The sequence below is a fragment of the Pelodiscus sinensis genome, chromosome 2 (assembly GCF_049634645.1).
Source record: "Pelodiscus sinensis isolate JC-2024 chromosome 2, ASM4963464v1, whole genome shotgun sequence".
NCBI lineage: Eukaryota > Metazoa > Chordata > Testudines > Trionychidae > Pelodiscus > Pelodiscus sinensis.
The window spans coordinates 99,685,253-99,701,983 of record NC_134712.1 but is presented as its reverse complement, the minus strand read 5'-3'; the positions used below and the strand labels follow the sequence as shown (position 1 = coordinate 99,701,983).

Sequence of the window (16,731 nt, the reverse complement as noted above, 5' to 3'; positions counted from 1 at the left end):
AGAGAGAGAGAGAGAGAGAGACAGAGAGAGAGACAGAGAGAGAGAGAGAGAGAGAGAGAGAGAGAGAGAGACAAGTACCTAGTGCTTAGCTTTTTATGTCATCAAGGTTTGAACAAAGCCCTGACCTTGGATAAGTCGCTACATTCCTCACCCTAATGACATGAAAAGCTAAGCACCAGATACTTATAGCCCACTCTATCAGCCTCATTTACCACAGACACTCTAATTGACAATATTTTTTCCCTATTTTTTTCCTTCTCTTTCTGTCCCCAACCCCTCTCTTTTTCTGCTATTTATTTATATCCTGGACCCCTTAGTCCAGTTGTCTAAAGAAGCGGGTTGTGCCCATGAAAGCTCATGATACCATCTGCATTTTTTGTTAGTCTCTAAGGTGCTGCAGAACTATTCATTGTTTTTTAAAGGGTTTTTTGGTATCTAGTAGTTTGCCGGTTTACCACTTACTCAGAGGCAATTGCTTGTATGCACTCTTAAGCACTAGGTATTATTCCAGGTGCTAACACTCAGTGAGTTCCCATAAATATTCAAATTCTGAAGATGTAAACAAGGATCTCTTTGTTAGGGCTACCAATACTAAGAAATACAAATATTATAGCCACAATTTCTTTAAGAAGGTCACAAAGAATAAACCAACTCACTCAGACTTCAAAGGTCAGCACAATGTGCTTTTACAAAGTAAGGTCTCCTTATAACTAGTGCCAAAGATACTCTCATGACCTGGCCTACAAATCCTCCAACCAGAGTTCAGTTCTTTTTACAGTCTTATTTTAACCAATTTGCACAAACTATTTGACAGTCATATCACAGTCAGTGCTGGCCCCTTGCCTGCAGCAGGCTCTCTTTCCCAACCCAGTTATCCAGTCTTCTCTCTGCGTCCAACTCCAAGACTGCCCACTACCCAGCAGTAGCTAAAATAAGAGAAAGTTAGAATGTAAACTTTATTCATCTTGATAATGTGAGTGGAAATTTAGCATGGTTCAAAAGCATCATTAGAAATTAGCTCTTATAGCTACAATTCTGTCTGAAGAATTACCCATACAGAGCCTTCATGAGGTCACCATACAGACACGGGAATCTGCCTCACATAGCAAACTGCACACAGGGAAAAAGGGTTTTACCAAAAACAAAGTAATAGTACAGAATAAATATAATGCTGTAATTTACTGACAGAAAACCATGAGAATTCAGCATCAGACATTTATAAATAACAGCAAAGTAACAAGAGCTAATTCTACCCTCTTTACTACAGGGACATGAATTATTTGAAATGTTAGCTTATGATCCATGGGTTACTTTCTCTTTTCACCAACATCAGTCAAATATTAGGTATTACTCACTGTTAATAAATGAGTATTAACACTCTCAGAGACATCGATGAAAATATTATCATCTTCTCCCCTGGTAGAGTTTTAACTGGAATTGAGGACCAGCACTGAATACTGCCCCTGAGAGGTGTTAGTGTGGAAGTTAATCTTGTTTAGAGGAAAGCATTACATTTTTTCCCTGGCAAGTTGATTTAAGAACAAAATGAAGGTTCACAGCAGTAGCCGTTTTAAATGTTATATTAATTTCCAGGGTGGCAGTAATGGATTGACATAAAAACAGATGAAGTGGTCAAAGGTGTACAATAGATGTAATTTATCACATTAATATAATCACTGTATCAATTAGGTGCCAATACATATGCACAAACAATATAATATTCATATTATATGTTAGACATTCGCATAAAACAGATTTAATGTATTCTATTATACAACAAAAAACAACAAGTAGTAGCGTGCAACAAACCTGGCACAAAGGAATTTCCATCCACCACAGATAAACCACTCTAAGCCTCTCCTTCTCTGAGAAATTCTGGCTCTTGGTAAAGTATGGTAATCACTTTCATCATTTTCAAAGCCTTCTTCTGACATCATTAATGGCATTTCATCCAAATGGGAGGACTCATCTTCCACTTGGTACCTGTTAAAATTAAATAAACAAGAGCATTAAACAAATATAGAAGGTACAGGTTGAACCTCTCTAGTCTGGCACATTCTGGTCTGGCAACATCCATGGTCCAGCATCATTTTAGTTAGCTAGATGTCCACTTATCATGGGTGTAGACAAGTTTTCCACAGTCCCATAAAGTTTGTTTACAGCCACCAGTCCTGGCTCTCAGTATTCTGCGCTGTTATTTAGCTCTAATTTACCCCAAATGTCCTCTAAGAGCCCAATAAGCATGGAACTGTTGGTTATGCTGCTACACAATATTGACCTCCCATGGTTTGGCAAATTCTCTGGTTCAGAACCAGTCTCATCCTGTGGTTGCCAGGACTAGAGAGGTTCAACCTATATAACAACGGTGTATTGCCTATCAGTGAAATTCTAATGATTGATCTGAAATCCAAGGGGCATGTTTCAGATTTCACTACATTGGGAGTTCTATAAAAATACATTTCCATCTTAGCACGACACATCTATGTTCAGCACTCTCTCTCAAATCAAAATTAAGCCCTCTTTTGGTTTGAGTTACATTATCTACTTTGTAACAAATATCTCCCATTGATCAGCAACCAACAGCAAACAGTTGTAGGCAGAATGTTTAAACACGGTATACGTATGCAGAGATACATAAATAAAAAAGTGTAATACTTCAGACAATCAACTTCATACTTTCAAAGGCCAATTTAAAAGTGTGCTACATTATGTAATTTATGTTCAAAAATTCAGTCAATAGCATCAGGTTAGCAGGTAAAATTCAGAGGAGATACAAATAGCAGCATTCAGTTACATGTCAATATAGAGTATCAGATAAGGTATGCCCCCTCCTTTCTCATTTCATCTGCTTTCTTGATACACCCCTTTCCACTCTTTCAAATACAAGTTAAAAACACTTCATTAGCATGCATCTTATATATTCATTGCTGCAATCTTTGGCTCTGGCCCATAATTTCTACATACCATATCAATTCAGTATCATTACCTATAGTAAATACACATCTTATTTCAAGTCTTCAAGATTTAAAAATCACAATAGATACTCCTATGCCATCTATCACAAAAGTACATTAGGCAGATTATGGCCCTTTTCAACAGGCACTGAATGACACAAAAAAGTTATACTAAAGCAGAATATTGACTTTTGTAACCAGATAGCCAGAAATATGTATATTATTTCGAAGATGTTGTTCCACTTTCACCTGCCTTTTCATTGCTGTGAAAATATGAAGAAAAAGAGTGTGGCTAACAAATCCTAAATTGTGTTGTTTCAAGGAATACACTCAAAATTTTGCCTCATCTAATCTCTTCTTTTACAAAAAAACTGACTTTATAAATTGTAGTACTCAAATAATTAGATAATTTTCTTAAATACTCAGACAAGTAATCCACATAAACAATAATGTCAGCCTTCAACATGTATGTTGTCAAGTACACAGCATAGAATCAAAAGATACTGTAATTTCAAAGTAACAGGTTCCATGATGTAACAGCTAATAGAAACTGAATGAAGGCGTGCTTATAAACTATGAGGCAAAATTACTGACAACTGCTTTAGCATATGAAGAAGTCAAAAAAGCTACATTTGTAAAATATGCTATTTGGCACCATACACTGATTTCACTGACAAAAGTTAACTCATATTATTGGGTAGTCCTGAGCTACTGGACTTAGAAGTATAAATAACTATTCACCACTGTGATTCAATATTGAGTCTGGAGAGTCAAAATTACCTCGTTTCTGCTTAATTGAGTTACTAGTGATCAGATATCTGCACATTTTTTCTAATAAAATTAAGATTAAGTAGATATAAATGTGCACTATGTCTACACAGTAGCATTATTTTGGAATAACTGGTGTTATTCCGAAATAACATAGTCCGCGACTACACAGCAAGCAGTTATTTTGACATAATGTCAAAGCTGGAGGACTTCTTACTCCAACTCCAGCAACCCTCATTTTATAAACAGTAAGGGAAGTTGGAGGAAGAGTGATTTACCTTGGACTTTCTGCTGAGTAGAGAGTACCAAAGCAGAAATAAACTATTTTGACGTAAGCTATGCAATTGACATAGCTCACGTTGCATAGCTTATTTCAGCATTAGCCCTGCTGTTCAGACATGTCCTAACGGGATTTCTACAAGAACTGTAACACAGTTTAACGTCACCTATCTTCACATTAACCCATCAGTGAATATTTCTACTGTGAGGGGAGTACAGAACTAAAGTTAAAATGGAGACAGAGAAACAAACTTTCAGACTTTAGCACGCTACTTTTGGTTTTGGTTTTCCACCACCACCTAATAAATGAACTCAACAGACAGCACAGAACATTTAAATCTAATATGCAGTTTAAAAAAGCAACAAGCCACAAAGAATACAGTATTTCACAGTTAAGATACAATAGAAGGAACAATGTCTAAAATATGCTTCTACAACATTCTAATTGTAATATGCAGACATACCATTTCCCCCCTCACATTCCCTTTTTCTTACATAGCACATAGTAAAGTATATAGCAAAGTCATGTTTTTAAAAAATGATCTGTAAAAGACTGTTATTTTAAGCTGGCTCCCCCCAGCACCAGCTTCTGATTCCCCCTCCCCTGCTGCCTCTCAGAGGTGGAGGAAGGGGCTGAGCAAGTATTCAATACTCCAGTCAACTACTCATTAACTTCCCTAACCTGTACCAAAGAAAAAGTCTCCATCATCCAGAAACAGCCATAGATAAGTTTGTGATAAGAACCAGCAGGTTACAAAAAGAAATAATTGATGAAAAAAATTGTCTGGTTTGTTTGTGCAACAAACTCTCCTTTCCATATGATTGAGGAATCCATACTTCATTAACATTGTTCAGTCATTTAAGACCAGGATACAGTCCACCCAACAGAGAAAATGCTGCAGGCCAATTGTGGATAAAATATATGAAAGAGAAATTGAGCAGCATGCAAAAAGTCTAGAGGATAAAATTGTTAACCTGAGTCTTGATTGGTGGAACAATGTCCACAATGATCTTGTTAAATTTGTTGGTTTGACAACAGATGAAGGAAATATCTTCCTTACAGAAAAAATTGATAGACTGAAAATGCACATGGAGCAGAATACTTACAAAGAGAAGTTATAACTGTGGGAAAAAAATTCAAATGTCTAGTACAGTTTGGCCACAGGCAATGCTGTAAATGTACCCAAGAAGAGAAAAAAATTAGAAGAGAGAGTCCCACGCTAATAACAGAGTTTTAGTGCTCATTTGATTCACCTCCTAGCCAAAGACTCCAGTGTTCCAGAAATAAAGGCTAATTTTGTTAAAATTGCAAAATACTTCCATAACAACCACTTTGCACCAGGCTGCTCTGAAAAAAGTGGTAGGAACCAAGCTAACTCATCCACAAGACATGTGAATGAATTCAGTAGAGGTATGTCTACACTTGCTCCCTAGTTTGAGCTAGGGATGCAAATGTAGCCGATAGAAATTGCTACTGAAGCGTAGATTTAAATATCCCGCGCTACATTAGCATAATCTGGCCCGCAAGTTATTCCGCTCAACAGCTGATTCAAACCAAACCTCTTGGTTTGAATTAATGTTACTCCTCAAAAAATGATTATTTTGAGCACTATATGAAGAATTGACTTAATCTGATGATAGTTTATGAACAAAATCGTGAAAGAATAGATGACACTATCACAGCCAAAGTTTTCAATATTGGGCTAAAAGAGAAATGTTGACACAGGCTGAGTACCTTTAAAAACAATTTCTGTAGCTTTGAACAAAATCCAAGGAAATAGTTGTTTTATTGCTGATGCTGTTGAAATTTGGAAGGAACTGAATGAGATCTTAAAAAGAAAATATGCAATGACAGAGTTAAAGTACGAGCATTATCTCCAGCTCACTTTCTTGCAAATATTCTCAATACTCGATACCAGAGTCAAATCTTAACTGCTTAAGAGGAGGAGGTGGCTATGACATGGGCATCCAGCAATCATCCCTAAAAAAGACCGAGACTGTTCTTAGAAAAGAGACACGGGGGATATGACAGGGATCTATAAAAATCACAAATATTGCAGAGAAGCTGAGTACAGAAGTGTTATTTGCCCTTCACATAATACAAGAATGAGGGGTTCCTGATACAATTAATAGGTAGAAGGTTTAAAAATTAAAAATAAAGGAATTACTTCGTCATATAATGCATAGTACACTTCTAGCTCATGTTTCCAGGGGATGTTGTGAAAATCAAAGCTATAACTGGATTTAGAAAAGAATAAGATAAATTAATGGTTCACAAATTGCTATTAATCAATATGGTCAGGAATGCAATCCCAATGCTCTTCAGTGTCCCAAACCCCTGATTTCCAGAAGATGGGAGTAAATAATAGAGGATCATCACTCAAAAATTGCTTTATTCTGAAGCACCTGGCACTGGTCACTACCAGATAATAGAGTAATCCATGGCTAGATGGCCAACCATGCCCATTCTTATGTTCTTAGGATCAAAAGAGTGACTATGGAAGTGAACTGGGAAATTGCTCCAGATAATGTATATATGAATTTATAGCTATAATGTGCCAGTTTGAAGATGAAGCCAAAACCAGCAGATTAAGAGAAATGCAAAGCAGCAAAAGATAGACCTCAAATGTGGAAGCTGGAGTCACTCAGGGGCACTCTTCACCAATGGATGAAAACTTTCCATAACATGATCACACCATACTGACTTGTCAGTCCTCATCTTCAAAAGGAAACCTTCACAACTTTCAAAAGATTATTTAAATTAATAACTGTGCTAGTCACTAAAAATCATGAAATGAACAGACCCACTGGATTTATGTCTTATACTACAATCTATAGTCCATCAGCAACCCCTCCAATTGCCTTTCCCTGGAGGAGTGTTAACATGACATTTCACCTTAAATGGTACCTTGAAATATGTGCTGCATTTGGTAAATAATCTGTTCTACCTTATATTTAGCTATGACACTTGGAGTACCTTTCCCATACCTAAAGAGCTCTAAGTAAGTTTGAACGTTCTCTCTGTCTCTCAGTAACAAAAGTTGGTCCATTAAAAATATAATCTCACCCATCCTATCTCTCTAATATCCTGGGACTGGAGATTGCAAACAATGCTACAAATAACCATTGCAGTCAGCCATTTTCAAATAGGTTTATATCATAAAAAAATGAAGTACAAAGGTTAATCTAAGCCAGGATACATCCTAAAATATTCTTTGTATGGGTATTTTACAGGTTTCCTTACTTATTTTTTGAAAACCAAAATGTTTATCTGACAACACTATTATATATTTTCTTCAATTTCTCCTTCAGTGACAAAATATCTTATGAAAGAATTAACTGAAGAGAACTATTGGGTCAGATCCCAATCTTGGCAGAATAAGAAAAACATGCATGTGCATAACTAGAACTGAAAGATGCTTTTGTGAATGTGGTAATATTTACGGGAAAAAGTGCTGTATTAATCATAATTACTGTTTTATTAAAAAGTACTATACCATGATATTGCAAGTAAATATTTTCTTTAAAAAAAAAATCAGTATCCATCAGTTTTGCACTTTTAAATATTCAGTTTTACTGCAGAGTGAATATAATGAATATAAGCATAATGTTTAGTAAACTTGATTTCAAAATGCTGCCTTTGAACTGGCAAGTAATTTATTCCATTTCGAAAGCAATTTTCCTATTGTGTTGGAAAATTTTACTTCAGTATTTAAAAACAATACAATGATGAATAATGGATTTTTTATATCCAACATAAGGACAAAAATCTGTGTCTTTGTTACCTAAGCTTCTTGCACATTTAATTGCCTGAAGCTCTGATTCTTCTTGAGTGACAAACCAATTAAGTATAATCCCAGAAACTTTTAATAAAATAGGGAACCACTGAACAAAGAAGCCAGAATGTAAGACATCAAAACTCACAGTAGAGAAGCTACTAAATCAGATATAGAAGAGTATCTTGACAAAAATATGGCTTCCTGAGGAAAAAAGAACATTAATATTAAACAACTTTCAACAAAACCTTAATACCGGAAGGCATATCATTTAAATAGATTTAGGTGAAAGGAAACTGTGCAATAAATGCTTTTAAATTAACTTTTGATACAAACATCTGCTATAAAAATTACACCTGTTTCTCTGCATCACCAACATCTATAGATCCTTCCAACTTTGATGTCTTATACTATTTTTAAGCAAATTATTGTTTTTAGTGAGAACATTAAGTTTCAATTGTATATTACAGACTACTGTTGGAATCATATCTACATCATAAAATCCACAGTTCTTTTATTTTATATAACTGATTCAAAGAAAAATTATATGAAGCAAAATGCAGTTAAATATAACGAGGGAAGAAACAGGCCTTGTATCCCTTTGGTAAATTCTACCCTTTCCTCCAAACTGCTATGGGTTCTAACTCAAGGAAGAAAGTAGCAGCTTTCTGTAGACAATCAGACGTTCATAATTTGTTCGGGGATAGCATCAACTCAATTTGAAAGAGGAGAAAGGCAAAAATAACCCACTCACAAAAGTACAGTAAAAGACGGTAGCATTTCCCTGATGAATTTAGAGTAAATTCCCTTAGTTCAAAGTCTAATGACTGTTCTGTACATGGGTCAAAAATCACCTTTAGGCAGTCATATTTCATGGGAAAGTAGAGGTAAGAAGCATTTCTCTGAGGATCTATAGCCAAAGAATAAACTGTGTGCTCACCAAAACCCTATATTGTTAGAGGATTTCATTTTGGTATAGGTCAGGAGCAATCAGTTTAATAATTTATTTCAAAGGCGCTGCTGAATCTCTAAAAGGCCCAAGATCTCCCTGATTCCTATTTTCATATCCCCATCCTTACACTGCAGTAACATTTTGGCTGAACAGAAATGTGCTGCAAAGGAATCTTGTCCATTAATGCTGCATTTATGGAGCAAATAAAAAACTGCTGCAGCTCATCCATCAAACGCACCTATAGATGCACATACTACCTCTCCAACATCTCTTGTTCCCTCCAGGCTCAAAGAACAAGATAAAAAAGCATGCATCTGTTGCTAACACTACGAAGTCTGAAAGCAGAAGTGACATTTTAACATACAGAAAAAGTTATTGTATAATTTTTACAGGTTTTTATTACAGCTGGTCAAAAATTCTGTTTTTTGGTGAAGAATGGTCAAAATGGAAGTTTACACGGGAAATGTTTGTTCTCAACGATATTTTGGGGATTTCAGGATTTGTTTCTATAAAAAAAACAAAAACCAAAACTTGAAAAGCTATTTAGTAACTTAAGAGTGAAGAATTTACTTGGTCAGGTAAATATTGTCAGTGTAATAGATATGGCAATATTCTGCACAATCCCTATTAAAATTCAGTACGGGTTAACTTAATTCAATTATTTCTGGAGATCATTTTATTTAAAAAATGCCAGTGCTTTGTATTATTGTGGTATGGTAACATCTTGGAAGAGACCTGACTAATATTAAACCCTGGGAAATGTCATGAGCATCAAAGGATTTTTTGAAACAATGTACGCTTTTTAAAGTTAGTGGGTTTCCCAGGAAGTCTCTAGGGAGAAAAGTATGTAAATATCAGCTGCTTTGGATGTGCAAGAATTCAGTCTGTGAAACTTTAAAAGGAGAAGGAACTTTTTGTTTGTTGATTACCTGTTACATGAATACAGATCAAAAATACCTAAATTAGATAAGTGACTCATGATTCATCAGTATACTTGTCCTAAAACAAAACAGTTGCTACAGTAATCACTGAAAAACCCCACAGTGGAGTATGAAGGTTGGCTGTGGCTTGGCCAATTAAGCAATTTTGAAACTGGGAGCTGACCTCTGGCAATACACTTGAACCTCTTTAATAAAGCAACACTGGGAAACAAGGTACACTTGATCAAAGAATTTCCAGGCCAGGGAAGGTGCTGAAAGGTCTGGTCATGAAGTGCTTACATAGCATCCCAGTGATGGGAGCATAGGTGGCTCCACACTCTCCGCTATTCCCAGGCACCACCCCTCACTGATATGGGAATAATGGGGAAAAGCCACAGGGGAAGCATTTTGCTACACTACTGTTCCCCCAGCTGGAGGAGGGGTGCGGCAGTGCACAGACCAGCCTCCTCCTCTGCCTGCCAGTGTCCATACCATAGGTGTTCTTGGATTAAGGATACCCAGAGTTCAGAGGTTCATGTGTATTATTAGAATATAAGTCTGTTCTTTTACTTTAATGTTTTCTCTGTAATGCCTGTACCTTAAGAATGAATATGCTTGCTTAGAAAGAGTTCTTTGGCAACTTACAGCAGGGATGGGGAACCTATGATATAGGTTGTGTTGTACATCACAACATGTATCATAGGACAGGCTGCAAATTCCATGTGACAGCTTTTCTTTAATGAAAACAAAATCTAAGCATATACATACATACATTCCAGCCTCATCCAGGGAAACTAAGGATCCAACCACAGGACCAAATTTGGTTACATGTCACTTGAGTCACATTGCACATACACTAAGAAGATGTTTATCTAATTACATACTCTTGCGTTTGAAGGCTCCCAGCTTCATTCTAAGCACAGGATGGACAATGAGTAAGTTAGGAGGTTGCATGAAGAGAACGGACTCCTGTGTTTACGCCATTAAATTGAAGCTTAGGAGAGAAACACTTTATCCTTAGTTATGCCTCAGACTTTGCACGTAATACTAGCCAAGAAAAACAGAAGGCACCATCCATGGGACAGAACTAAAGTACAACAGGCAAATTTAGGTCTGGTATTTGAGTGCTTGTTTTTGCAACATTAATTTTTTTAAACAATATTATATGCATATTTTATATACTATCAAAGTCAACAGTTTGCAAAAAATTATATGGAAGAGGAAGCTATTAGATTCCAATAGTTACAAAAATTGTCTCGTATAATCCATGGAATATTTGTGCTCTGGAAAATTATCTATATGTATCAATTTAAACTCCCTGTTCCTGTAGACTTGGTTTGCCATGGACATTTCAATCCACCCATGTCCACCTTTTCTGAATTATAATAAACTAAAGTTAAGTTGTCATTCTAAAGACAAGGTGTTCCTCATCAAACTTCAGGTTGCCAATGATCCTATGTGTATTCGTTGCTGAAGTGAAGTAAACCCGACTTGAGATACTGAAGTTTATCACACAAGATATGGCTTTGCAGAAACTAGACACCTGCTGCTTGCCACTGCCAGCTGACTTAGGCTTGTGGGGTTTAGGCTGCTGGACTGTTTCATTGCTGTGTAGACTTCTAGGATTCTAGGACCATGGAGAGTGGAAAGTGAGACTGCAAAAAGGAATCTGTGCAACGTGCACCCTTTTTACACTAAGCTGCAACCACTCTTCTCCACATTTATTGATCATTTAAATACAAACATCAGTACCTTGTTAAAAGTAAGATTTTATTCTCATATATTCAGGAAATTCAGAGTTGAAGTTCTCCCATTAACTTTAATTCTGCTCCCTTAAGAATTCATAACAGAATTTTTCATTACATAATATAACATTAGCTATCACATTAGTTGGCCAGCACAATAACATGGAAAGTAACAGCTCTTTCCATTACTGCATATGAATCAACATAGCATGTTATTACTGCAAATACCATTAAAGTGAATTTTAACAATGTTCTTCCCATAAGACTGAGTAAATTGAATTGCTACTAGAATTTCACAGATGAAGTAGGGTGACCAAAGCACCATCTTGATCAAACGTCAAGATACAAGCTGGTAGGGTAGTTCCTGTCATGCAGAACTAAAGGTATAGCCTACACCCACCCCCTTGTCACCATCAGCTAAAACATCAATTCCAAATGCAGACTCCAAACTCCAGTTCCAATTCTACCTTCTATAAACATAAGCAATCCTTGCTTGGGCGTTATACTCCCTAAACTAGCTCCCAGGAGTAATCTACTATGTTCTCTTTTCAAAGAAGTGGTAGAAGCCCCATGCCTTTGGCTATTTAAAAACCTGAACTGACCAATACACTGAAGAAAAAATAATTTTGAACAAGCAGAGTAATGACTAAATCTTCTCCCTTTACTAATATTAATTAGGATTCGTCCATTGATGCTACAATCATACCCTTTACGAATTCTTCAGGTGCAGATCCCTACCAAATGTCTGTGAAGATATTCCAGACTTTTTTCCCCACTTAGTAATTAATTCCAATATTTCCTTTTAACATTATAAGAAACAGATGCAGTCATAAAAATGGCCTGTTACTGGGATTCTTTGAAATGGGCACTACAGAGTTCAGGCTCTTTGAGATTAACTAGCAAAACAGCTTGAAAAATATACTGTGTTTGTACCAGTATCTATTGTGGTCTCTTGCACCTTTCTGTCCCTGAACATTGTGAAGGCTACACTATAAAAGGAGGAGCATGCCTCAGTTCCTTTCAGCACCTTCTTAGGTCTGAAACTAAATTTAGAACTCCAAGGAAAAAGTGAAGATAAGTGAGAAGTGTGAATGTAAAGTCGCTTTCAAAGAACTCTACTTTCACACAAGTACCTTCATTTCTATTTTGAGTGGCCTCTACACTAGAGGTGCGCAAGACAACCTCCGTGGGCTGGATCCAGCCTGCCAAGTCCTTTGATCCAATGCATGACCACCCTGCTGCTCCCCCACCCCCAGGCCAATCGAGACCTGGGAACGGGGAGCATGCAAAGTCTTCTCCCACTACCAAGGGCACACGCCATTCAAAACAGCTAGCGGTTCTCTCTAGGCACTGTGTGCTCCTGGGAGGGTGTGGGCGGGGGGCTAATACTTCATATGCTCTCCTCGTCCCAGGCGAATCAGGGTCTTTGGGCAGAGGAGCATGCAAAGTCTCCTGGCACTGCCCTTTCTGCCCAAGGCCCTGCCACTTCCAGGTCAGCCTGCAACCACTTCTGAGATTCACAAAGAGGCCTCCTTCAAAAATTATTGCCCACCCCTGCTCTACACAGTCACACTCTTGGAACTGTGTTAGAGGCAGTGCTGTTAAATGAGTAAGGTGAGGCATGGTGTCCTAATTAAACAATGACTGGAACACTGCCCTACTTCACATTGCTCCAGATGCTAAATGAGGAGCAATTTTTAGTGAATGTGAGCATACAACCCCATGTTAGCACTGCTGATATCAATGAGTATATCAGGAGTTGGCAACCTTTGACATGTGGCCAATCAAGTTAATCTTCTGATGGGCCGGGAGACATTTTGTTTATTAACTATCCGCAGACATGGACCTCTCACCATCCACCATTCCTGGCCACTTCCTGTAGTTCCCACTGGCTGGGCTAATGACTTCAGTTCCATTTAAATATAATGTTAATGCCCTTTCAGCATCTTATGACATTTTGACTAACCCAAGTGCACATGAAGTTTGCAAAGAACGCTGGTAGACTAATTAACTGGTTAGATGGAAGTCAGTTACCACCTTGGGCAGGAATTTGCAAAACATCTACTTCTCAATGACTCAAGAGCACCAAAATTTCTATCGCTGTGTTTAGAGACCATTCATGTAGGTCTTTTTGGGGGGAGGAGTCCCTGCTATGATGTTTATCTGCCAGATGTTTTGCTATAAAGGTAAATATTGCCATAGTCCCATATTCTTCAGCTTCCTTGCCATTGTTTGGAATGACTCCCCTCCCTGTTTGCTCACATCAAATATAACTGTTGCATTATTGGTAATCACTTTAACTATTTAGTCATGCAAGTGAAAGAGAAAAATTGAGAGCCAGATGCATTACCCCCATTTGAATACATTCATATGTAGTTTTTCTGAGTGATTCCAATGGCCATGATTTATTAGACATTTGAAGTACATTTCCAATCCCAGGCTGAGCACATATGAAGTGATAGTTGTGGACAAAGGCAAACTGAACACCACTTCCTTCAGGATGTTCTGACTTCATGTCCACCACATAGATGGGAGCACTTTTGGGGGAATTACCACATCTAAATTTGACTCCCAGCCAACCACTACAGAGAACAGAAGTGGAAGAGATGTTCTTGAAATTTGAGGATGGCAGACTAAATCTTGAAGACTCTTTTGTGTGGAGGAAAGGCTCTTTCTGCTTGAGAATACAGAATCATGCCAATAAAAGGCGCACTCTGTCTAAGAAGGTAGTGTGATTTCTTCCAATTTATTCCACGTCCCAGTTTTTTAAAGTGAACAAGTGCAGTCCATGCTGATGGTCAGAGGCTGCAGTTATGAAGTCACTGAAATCAAAGTACACATAAATATCCTGTCTCCTCAGATGTTCTACCATGTCCAAGAAAGAACTTGGAAGCCCAGAATGTCAAGGTCTGATAGATATGTGGAAATATGAATCTTTCACATCAAAAGGTGCAAACCAATTTTGAGTAGAAAGGGATGGAATTACAGAACCAAGAGAAATTCAGAAACCGATCTCTGTGGTTGAAGGAGTTGAGCTCTTACAGGATATTTTGCAGACTGCCCCCCTCTTTTGGGTTCAGAGAGTATCAAAAAAAAATCCTTTTCTTCTGAATGTCTCTGGTATACTCTTGATGATCTCTGCTCACAATAGAGATCAAACCTCTATTCTTAGTAGGCTTTCATGAGAGGAGTAGAGAAGGAACAAGAGTTGGGATAGAGGCATGAAGTCGAACCACATTGAATAAGCCTCTTGCATTATTTCTAGAATCCTCTAGTCTGTTGTGAAAGTATTCCTATTGTTCAAATAATTCATCTCATCTCCAAAGGTGTGGGAAGAAGACTGGTTTGCAGCTCTCATGTCAAATCTGTGGTCCAAAGCTCACAGCAGAAGATACAATTGTGTCTATTTTTAGACTGAAACTAAAAACTAAAAACCCTCTTTCTCCTCTGTTGAGAAGAAGATTGTTGATGCTGATAAAGATACCTCTGGCTAAAATACAAAGGTGAAGAAGATGTCGCTTGTATCTAAAATCGGTGCTATAAATCCCTCTTCTTTTTAGGTTGAAACAGCTAATGCTCTGGCTGTCAACTTAACATAAAGCAGCATCTTAAAGACATTATCAGTTTGAGTAAAGAATAAATCATCTCCCTCAAAAGGAGATCCTCTGCATGAGCCATGGTTCTGAGTGATAGACCAGATCACATGAGGTAAGTGTCTTTTACATCAGCAATAACTGTAAGTGCCCTTGCAGCAGAGTCACACACATCAAAGGCAGTTCTTCGACATACAGTTTCCTTGGCAACAAACTGTTCCTCTGCAACTGAATCTTTTGCTAGTTTCCTTTTATCTTCAGGAAGATCCTCAGTCAAGATAGCCATCTTCATCCAGGGATGTAACTGGTACCTAAACATCATAGCTGATAGGCTAAGACCACAATGCACAGATTTGCTGAGATGCAGACCTTTCTGTCCAGGATATCCTTGTTCTTGTCAAATGGAGAATACTAAACTTGACTTCCTTTGACCACTAGACAGCTGCAACTACCATAAGAAAATTGGGAGCAGGGTGTGTACAAAAAGAGAGAAGCCCTAGTAGGACAACTGGTAAAGCTCATCATGGCTTCTTGAGATGATGATTTCAAACAGGTTAAGTTTGGTCAGTTTTAAAACATTAGCAATTTGATCTTAGAATTAGTAGATGATCCCAGAAAATCAAAAACTAAATGAAAGGACAGCTCTACAATCTCCTGGAATTTTGCCTATTCCATTAGGCCTTCTAATGACCATCTAACTGGGACAATCATCAGGGAGTGTTTTCTATGCCCCAGTGGGGCAAACAATCTGAGGTCACCAGATTCAGTGAATGGGTTTTCCCCGAGCTCTAAGATGCCATAGCTCTCAGCAAATATGAATATTCACATTGCCATAGTGTCAGGGTTGCGACATAAAGAATTTTGCCTAATAGTTAGCCTAGATCAGGGAGGTGCATGCTCCACACCAGTCTGGGTTCAGTGTTCATAACCAGATGGCCAGAAGCAGAGGTCAGAAACCACAAGTCAGATGCTAGCAATCAGGACAATCTAGGGAACCATGAGGTCAGGGTCAGAAGATGCCAGAGATTGTAAATCATAATTAAAACCTCAGGAATCAGGCTGAGCCAGACAACGAAGAGACCAGGATCAGGAAACAAGAGCAGGTATCAGTGAGTGAGCAATGCAAAACAGACTGGAACACTTCTGTACCAACAACTACCTGTGTTCTGCCTCCAGGTCCAAGTAGGGAGAATAGGCTAGTCAGGAGCTTTGGTGTCCCACCAAACAGAAAACACTACCTTGAGCCCTACCTAAACCGGACTTCAAGCAATCCCGATTCCAGCAGATATTTGTACTCCATCAAGCAGAGGACTGGAATGTCATGACCCCCCAGGAAGCTGTGGACCTTAGTTCGAGACCTGTGGGTCATGACTCACAATTTGAGTGACAGCCAAAATTCAGTATCAGGTTCTCTACCTAGAAAATAACCGGATATGCATATGGTCTAGTACTGTGTGTACTATGTGGCATATTGGTATGGTGCATACTACAGTAAAGTCTATTTTCAGGTGACGTGAACCAAGGTAATAATAAAACCTGTCCATCCTTATCTGATTCATCATCAGATTGAACACAAATATCTGATCCAAGATAGTGATGGTTTCAGGGAATCTTTTGTCCTTCCTGTTTCTTACCCAGCAAACCAAACTCCCTACCTTTAACCATGAAATCACTGTGCGGATAGCTCATGATGAGGTCCATGCAAATATGTATAGTAGGGTGAGAATTGATTTAAACTGGAGTG

At 37.9% G+C, this 16,731-nt stretch overlaps 1 protein-coding gene across 3 annotated transcripts in view; it reads right to left on the bottom strand.

Moving 5' to 3' along the window:
• The window catches only part of ATP9B (ATPase phospholipid transporting 9B (putative)), a 314,205-nt gene that overhangs the window by 286,974 nt on the left and 10,500 nt on the right, over window positions 1-16,731 (bottom strand). For all 3 annotated transcript variants that reach the window (XM_006128867.4, XM_075921103.1, XM_006128868.4), the window contains exon 2: window positions 1,810-1,983. In XM_006128867.4, the coding sequence (XP_006128929.1) occupies window positions 1,810-1,983 (174 nt within the window). The remainder of the gene's footprint in view (window positions 1-1,809; window positions 1,984-16,731) is intronic.